This window comes from Eriocheir sinensis, chromosome 61 (assembly GCF_024679095.1).
Source record: "Eriocheir sinensis breed Jianghai 21 chromosome 61, ASM2467909v1, whole genome shotgun sequence".
Lineage (NCBI taxonomy): Eukaryota > Metazoa > Arthropoda > Malacostraca > Decapoda > Varunidae > Eriocheir > Eriocheir sinensis.
The window spans coordinates 5,179,032-5,187,636 of NC_066569.1; the positions used below are offsets into that span (position 1 = coordinate 5,179,032).

The 8,605-nt window shown below is 40.4% G+C and overlaps 1 protein-coding gene across 1 annotated transcript in view; it reads left to right on the top strand.

The window, feature by feature from the left end:
* The first annotated feature begins 764 nt into the window (after nucleotides 1-764).
* LOC126986216 (protein EFR3 homolog cmp44E-like) overlaps nucleotides 765-8,605 on the top strand; it is a 32,352-nt gene continuing 24,511 nt past the window's right edge. Inside the window, exon 1 of the mRNA XM_050842187.1 lies at nucleotides 765-851. Within this exon, the coding sequence (XP_050698144.1) occupies nucleotides 842-851 (10 nt within the window). The 5' untranslated portion in view covers nucleotides 765-841. The remainder of the gene's footprint in view (nucleotides 852-8,605) is intronic.

Consider the following 8,605-nt stretch of genomic DNA (forward strand, 5'->3'; position numbering starts at 1 on the left):
GTCAAAATCCGGTAAATACCATGCTCTGAGTACGATAATCTGGCATCAGTGGTTTGGTGTGACGTCACGGGGATTCGGACATTCGCTAAGCGTGAAACTTGTATTATGGAAAATGTATTGAGGAACTGGATGTTGATATTCACTTTGCATTGTGAATAATAAATAAATGAATGGATAGCCGACAGGGCAGCGCATAATTATGGAGTGCGTATCAAGACACCTATGATCGGGTTGCCTCCTAGTTCGCTGTGACGTCACGGAACTTCGGACATTCGCTAAACATGAAACTTGTATTGTAGAAAATGTATTGAAAAACTGGATGTCGATATTCACCTTCCATTGAGAATAGTAAATAAATGAATGCGTAGCCGACAGGACAGCATATATGAACTCATTTTTAATAAAGGAGCAGTGATTAGCGGGATTTTTTTATTATTGTTTCCTTTTTTTGACCTTGAGCTGCTTCCTTTACCGTTAAAAAATAGGATAAATAAAATATATAACTGAGAGATCCCATGCTACTGCGACATCAAGATCAAGACTAACGTTGTCAGATTGTCGTACTCAGCTTCTTATATTTCCCGATTTCAGACTAAAAACCGTCGCACCCATAACACTAACGATACCCATTTCTAGTTATTGCTGAAAGTGTTAATTATAGAATCTTTTTTACAATCATTATGCATTGGAAATGGGAAAATCCGGTGTGATGAGTACGATAACGTGGCATCCCCGACCAAGACCAAGATCAAACTCGCCCTGTGACATCAAGCTCAAGTAATCATGGCTGCCAACACGACCAGCTGATCCACCCTAACCGCCGAGAAATTCACCCAAAATCATGGTTGTGGGTGAGTCTATCCTCTTCTCCTGCATGTCCCTGGTAGCCTAAGGTCATATCTGTCCGTGGGATGTCCGTAGCGGCGCGTACGTCGTTTAAATAAGGAGGAAATGGGGGTCTAATAAGGTGGGCGTGGGCGTGGTGGGGTTTTTAACGGTGCAGAACCTTTGTCCTTGTCCTTGTGTACGTGTTTGTGTGTACGTGTTTTTGTGTACGTGTGTGTGTACGTGTTTGTGTGTACATGTTTGTGTGTACGTGTTTTTGTGTACGTGTGGGTGTATGTGTTTGTGTGTACGTGTTTGTGTGTACGTGTGTGAGTACGTGTTTGTGTGTACGTGTGTGTGTACGTGTTTTTGTGTACGTGTGGGTGTATGTGTTTGTGTGTACGTGTTTGTGTGTACATGTTTGTGTGTACGTGTGGGTGTATGTGTTTGTGTGTACGTGTGTGAGAACGTGTTTTGTGTGTACGTGTGTGTGTATACGTGTTTTTGTGTACGTGTGGGTGTATGTGTTTGTGTGTACGTGTGTGTGTGTGTGTTTGTCTGTGTATGATAAGTTCGTATTTATTTATTTATTTATTTATTTTATTCTTTCTTCTAGTTGTCAATAATACTCTTTGGAAGGCTGACTATTCTTGTGTCTTTATCATCTCTTGCTCTCTGTCTTTAATTCTCTTCTCTTTTTGTCTTTGGTGAATTTTGGTAAAACTCTAGAATCACACCCGTTTAGAATTATCCAAGCGGGTCATTTCCATATTTGTGTCTTTCTGTTTTCTTTCCTTTCTCCTTATTTTATCTTTTTCACGGCCCTTTCTTCCCCCTCTCTGGCTTTCTCTTCCTCCACCCCTTTCTTTCTCTGATCTCTCATTATACTGTTATGGAAGGAAGGAACAGAGAAGGGAAGGAAGGAATTAAGTAACAGAAATTGAATGGAGGGGAAAAGATAAGAAAGAGATGGATGGAAGCAAAAAACTACACCAGAATGAGTTGTATCTGAGAAACTGTATTAACACATTGAAAATATCCCATAATGAACACCAGTGAGTGCCGGGGATCAAACTCGACCCTCCTGACTAAGAGACTAGACCTTTTAGCTCATCGGTGGTGTTCATTATGGGACTGAGTTGGGTGTGATTCTGGAGTTATGCTGTAATGCAAGTAAGGAAGGAACTAGGTAAAGGAAATTTAAAGAAGGAGGAAAGATTACAAAGAGAGGAAGGAAGGATGGAAATAACAACTCCAGGAAAAATCAATCAGTCAATCAGAGCATACGCCAGGGGGTGCATCGCTTCACCCACCCTGTGACGACAAGCCCGTGTGACCCTCCAAGCACGACCCCATGCACGATTCACAGCCTACATACACCAAGTCACCACTCATACACCAAGGCATCTTTAATGATTTTTTTTGGGCGCGTCAACCAAAACACTCGGGCAAAACCAAGGTATTATCGTTTACAAAATATATCTAGCACATCAGTAAGTATACAGTAATAAAAACAACACAATCATAATGGAAGTCATGGCCTAAAGACAGTAACTAAGGTGCTGGCCGTGAGCTCTCATCCGGGTATCCGCTCAGGGGTGTGGAGTCGTAGTTGAAATTTTCCGACTCCGGCCCCTATGCTCCTCCCCTCTATTGCAATTTTTTTTCCTATTGTTTTTAGATGCTGCCTGAAGTGCCGGTAGACTCTCTCGAGGACATTTTTTTACACGTATTTACATCCTAATTACGTGTACTCTATATGGACAGCATCTAGATAATGTAAAAGAAAAAAAAATTCACGAGTATATTACACGATAAATGACTATGCTTAGGAGTTCGAGTCAAGGGTATATTTACCGACTCCGACCCCGACTGCGACTCCGGCCAAAAGTAGCCAACTCCACCGACTCCAAACCCCTGTGTAATAATCCGCCATAGTGGAGGCACACGGATGCAGTTCAGCGGCTTCACCTCACTGCCTAGGATTAGCGGGCCATGCCTCCTCCACCCTTCATACCTCCATGGCGTCACTCAACTGTCTATGCACATCCTGAGCTGAGACTTGACGGCAAATTATAGTCACCATGATAAGTTGACAATCTATAGTGGAGTCTTAACCCGGTAGCTGCGGGGATCATGTTTCTTAATGTTCCCTCCAAGTGAGAATAATGAGAAAAAATCATCACTCACGCAAACCATTTCATAATATATATCAATGCATTTGTGATCAGTTTATGCATCATCTATTTTTGGGGGGTTTATATCATGGCAAAAATTTGGCCCGTCACTGCTACATGGTAAAAAAAAGCCACATAATTTGGCCCGTCGCTGCTACATGGTAAAAAAAAAAACACAAATTTGACCCATCACTGCTACATGGTAAAAAAAAAAAACACAAATTTGACCCATCACTGCTACATGGTAAAAAAAAGCCACAAATTTGGCCCATCACTGCTACATGGTAAAAAAAAGCCACAAATTTGGCCCATCACTGCTACATGGTAAAAAAAAGCCACAAATTTGGCCCATCACTGCTACATGGTAAAAAAAAGCCACAAATTTGACCCGTCACTGCTACATGGTAAAAAAAAGCCACAAATTTGACCCATCACTGCTACATGGTAAAAAAAACACAAATTTGGCCCGTCACTGCTACATTATAAAAAAAAGCCACAAATTTGGCCCATCACTGCTACATGGTAAAAAAAAGCCACAAATTTGGCCCGTCACTGCTACATGGTAAAAAAAAACACAAATTTGGCCCGTCACTGCTACATGGTAAAAAAAAAAAGCCACAAATTTGGCCCGTCACTGCTACATGGTAAAAAAAAGCCACAAATTTGGCCCGTCACTGCTACATGGTAAAAAAAAGCCACAAATTTGGCCCGTCACTGCTACATGATAAAAAAAAGCGACAAATTTGGCCCGTCGCTGCTACATGATAAAAAAAAGCGACAAATTTGGCCCGTCGCTGCTACCAGGTTAATCTGTAGAGTTTTTTTATGATACCATGATTAGTAGATCTCGGACAACCATTTTTTATATTTTTTTCTTCGATATAATTTGTTGCCTACAAGAATTGGGACTTATTTTGGGGATTATAATTTCCTGTTTGCACATTATTTTATAGGAAAGGAAACAGCTCAAGGGCAACAGTAAGTAAAAACAAAAAAGCTCACTAGTGTTGCTCTTATAAAAAAAAAAGTAGAGATGAACACCCCAAAGAGAGGTCAGTTTTTGGGGGTGGAACGATATCTTGCATTTTTTTTTTTTTTTTTTTTCCCCACAACAAAGGAGACGGCTCAAGGGCAACAAAAATAGTGCAAAAAAAAAAAAAAGCCCGCTACTCGGCGCTCCATAAATTCTGACTGGCGGAGTTCATATCAGGGGAGGCGGTGGCTGGGTGGTCAGTGTGCGACCGCGGTGACCCAGAGACCCAGGTTCGTGTCCCGCCCACCATTACAAGCTGACAATTTGCACTCATCGCCAAGTTATTGTTATTATTATTATTATTTTTTATTTATTTTTTTTTTTTATTTATTTTTTTTTTTTTTTACTGCAGAGTACAGAGAAAGAAAAAAAAACACTGCTCACCGCTCCCACTCCAGTTGCCAAAAATAACCCACATGCTGTCCTGATGACCACCCATTAACACGGTCTCTAGCGAAACTCTCTAAAGAAGATCAAGTGGAGCTTCAGGGGCTTTATATCGTTTAGAAATGCAATTGGCTCATTAGGTTCGGCGCCATATGACCACGCAATTGCGGCGCCAAACAAGGAAAGCCCCAATAATCAATCAATCCAGGGGGCAGCACGAGCCAAGCAGGAATGGCGCCCCAACAGCTGTGGTTCTGTAGGTCCAACATAAAGAAAAAAATGATGGTGGTGTAGCGCAGAACAACGGCGAATTGGCCTGGCCCACGGTGGTATGGACTCACTCAGCACAAGTATATGGCGTTGGCGATATCTGTGCTGGACAATGATCTGGGTCTTCAAATCCTTGTGCTTCCTGTCTTACTCTATGGCTCTGAGACATGGATACTAGATGGGGACTTGGAGAGGCGGATTAATGCCCTTGGTAATAAGTGTCTTCGTAGTCTTGGGATATCACTCGAATGACTTCATCTCAAACAAACAAAGGGGAGGCAGTGGCTGATAAGGGGAGGGGGTGGCTGAATGGATAGCGTGACGGGCCCACGTTTGGGAGGACGCAAGTTCAATCCCCGACCGGTGCCACCAAGCTAGGATTTTTCAGCCACCTCCGAGTGGCTTAAAACTACCCACATGCAGTCCAGAAGACCACCTATCAACCCGGACTCTAGATTCTAGGATTAAAGATGAGCTCCGGGAGGGCAGCATGAGCCAATGCAAGATGGCGCCACTATAAACACTCGCCTGCACCAGAACGGGCTGGGCCGACCATCAGGCCCCACTAGGAAGAAGCCTTGGACCGACCATCAGGAATTCAGGATACACCGGGAAGAAGCCTACCGGCGCAATAGGCCACGACGTAAAAAAAAAATGTATATATCATCTTTTTAGCTTTTTCCTGACATTTTTATTTGTTATGCCCAGTTCAACATCAATTCTGGGTGCAGGATAAACCTTACTTATTTTCAAACCTTTTCCAAATAAATATAAATACATATTCTTTTGAACTGTATTTGTGTTGTTGTTTCTAGTTTTTTTCTTTTATCTAGTGTTTAGTTATTTAGTTATTTGTTTATATTTGTTGTTGTTTTTGGGGGAAAGAGAACATTATATTTTTCTTAAGTTTCCTTCAGATTTTTTCTTTTTATCCTTTTTTTCTTTTATTTTTGGAGAGAACAACTTTTTTTCTTAGCTTTTCCTTCACAAATTTCAACTTTTCATCATATTTTCATTTACTATCTAAGGGAATGACTTTTCTTAACTTTTCCTTCACAAATTTCAACTTTTCATAATTTTTTCATTTACTATCTAAGGGAATGACTTTTCTTAACTTTTCCTTCACAAATTTCAACTTTTCATCATATTTTCATTTACTATCTAAAAATGACTTTTTCCTAACTTTTCCTTCACAAATTTCAACTTTTCATAATTTTTTCATTTACTGTCTGAAGGAATTACTTTTTTTCCTAAATTTTCCTTCACATATTTCAACTTTTCATCATATTTTCATTTAATTTTGGGAGGAATTACTTTTTCCTAACTTTTCCTTCACAAATTTCAACTTTTCATCATATTTTCATTTACTATCTGAAGAAATTATTTTCCTAACTTTTCCTTCACAAATTTCAACTTTTCATCATATTTTCATTTAATTTGTTAAGGAATGACATTTTTTCTTAACTTTTCCATCACAAATATAATCTTTTTTTAATTTTTTTATGCCTTAATTCTTTTTTTTCTTTTTTTTTTTTTCTTTTTTTGTAATTCTGTATTGTTGTTGTTGTTTTTTTCTTTCTTTAATAGGCGGGGGAACATAACTTTGCTTTTTATCTTTTTTATATATATTATGACATTTTTTTCAGTTTTCTTTTTTTTTAGTCCAGTTCCATATATTGATTTTTTTATATAGTTTTTCTCTCTTTTCCCTTCCTCTCTCTATCTTTATTTTCTTTCCTTCCCTTCCCTTACTCTCTCTTTGTTTCCTTTCCTTCCATTCCATTCCTCTTTCTTCCTTTCTTTTTGTTCCTTTCCCATCCCTTCTTTTCCCTTCCTTTCTCTACCTTTATTTTCCCTTCCCTTCTCTTCCTTTCTTTTCCTAAATTTCCCTTCATTTCCCTTCCTCTTTCTTTCTTTCCCTTACTTTCCCTTTTCCCTTCCTCTTTCTTTTCTTTACTTTCCCCTCTTTTCCCTTCCTTTCTTTCCCTTCCTTTCATGTCTTCCTTCTCTCTTCCTTTTTTTCCTTCCTTCTCTTCCTTTCTTTCTTTTCCTTCCTTTCCCTTCATCTTTTTTCCTCTCCTTTCCTTTCCCATTTTTCCCCTTTCTTTCTCATCCTCTCTTTTCCCCTCCATTTCTCTCTCTCCTTTCTCTTCGTTCTCCTCCTTCTCTCTCTCTCTCTCTCTCTCTCTCTCTCTCTCTCTCTCTCTCTCTCTCTCTCACACAGCACAGTCGCTTATGTCCCCTTGCTAAAGTCTCCCCTCTGGTCTGGCATTTAGTGTGGCTTCGGCCTCGGTGGAGTGAGGGTGTGTGTCACGTCGGTGCCTCCTTCAGCTACCCCCGCCCCTCACCCCTTACCCCTCCTCCTCTTCCTCTTCCCCCCTCCTCTTCCTCCTCCTCCCCGACCTACTTTATCGACTCGCCTTCTTAAAGTGGCAGAGCTCGCTTACTCGTTCTCGTTTTTTTCTCGTTCTCGTTCTCGATCTCTTGTGTTCTCTCTCTCTCTCTCTCTCTCTCTCTCTCTCTCTCTCTCTCTTCTCTCCTCCCCTTCCTTTTCCTCTTCCTCCCCTTCCCCTTTCTCCTCCTCCTCCTCCTCCTCCTCCTCCTCCTCCTCCTCCTCTTCTTCTTCCTATTTGCTTCCCATCACTTGATTCTTCCCTCCTCCTCCTCCTCCTCCTCCTCCTCGTGCTTGTGTGTGGGAAGATTAATGGGAGAAGGGAGGGATATTATCATTATTATTATTATTATTATTATTATTATTATTATTATTATTATTATTATTATTATTATTATTATTATTATTATCGGTGAAGAATTGTATATTTCGTGTTAATTGTTGTGGTTCTGTGGTTGTGTGTGTGTGTGTGTGTGTGTGTGTGTGTGTCCATTAAAAACCCAGACTGCGGCAAAAGTAGATAGGCACACACACACACACACACACACACACACACACACACACACACGCACACATATTGCTTGTTGTACCCACGGCAACGCAGCTGTATGCATGCAAATGTGTGTGTGTGTGTGTGTGTGTGTGTGTGTGTGTCTGTGTGTGTGTGTGAGAGAGAGACCCATGTAAACGCATTGCTGTATGTTGGAGATGTACACACACACACACACACACACACACACACACACACACACTACTCTTACTCTTCTTCAGACCACCAAAGACCACAACAACAACAACAACAACAACAACAACAACAACAACAAGAGGAGGAAGATGCGAAGAAGAGGAGGAGGGGGAGGAGGAAGATGGGGGAGGAGGAGGAGAAGGGGGTGGTGGGGGGGCCAAGTCAACCTCTCCTCACCTCCAAAATTGGGGTGCGGGGAGGGGAGAGAGGGGTGGTGGAAGAGGGGGGGAGAAGGGGTCGTACCTCCCCCCCTATACCCTTCCCCCTCCCCCACATCATCACCTACCTCCTCTCCGCCCTCCCCCTCCCCCACCCCAGTGTCATTCGTAGTAATTATGTTTGTTTGTTCGTGTGTTTGTGAGTGTTTGGTTGCGGGTTGTTGTTGTTGTTTTAATCTGACTTTTTTTTTTCGATTTTTTTTCTTATTTTTGCTTTTTTATTTATTTTTTTCGACTTTTTTTTCTTCTTTCATTATTTTTCTAATTTCGTGTTTTTTTCTATTTTTTTCCTCTTCCTGTTTTTTGATTTTTTTTCTTGTTTCATGCTTTTTATTTTCTTTCATGTTTTTTTCTATTTTTTTCCTCTTTCTATTTTCTCTTTTATTCTCGTTAATTCTCTTTTTTGTTTTGTTTTTCTTCTTTTTTTCTTTGTCTTCTATTTTTCTGTTCTCTTTCAATTTTCTGTTTTTTCCTTTATTTTCTTCTCTTTTCCTCTTGTTTTTTTTCTCTTTTTCTGTATTATTTTTCCCTGTTTTCTTTTACTTTACTTTCCTTTCT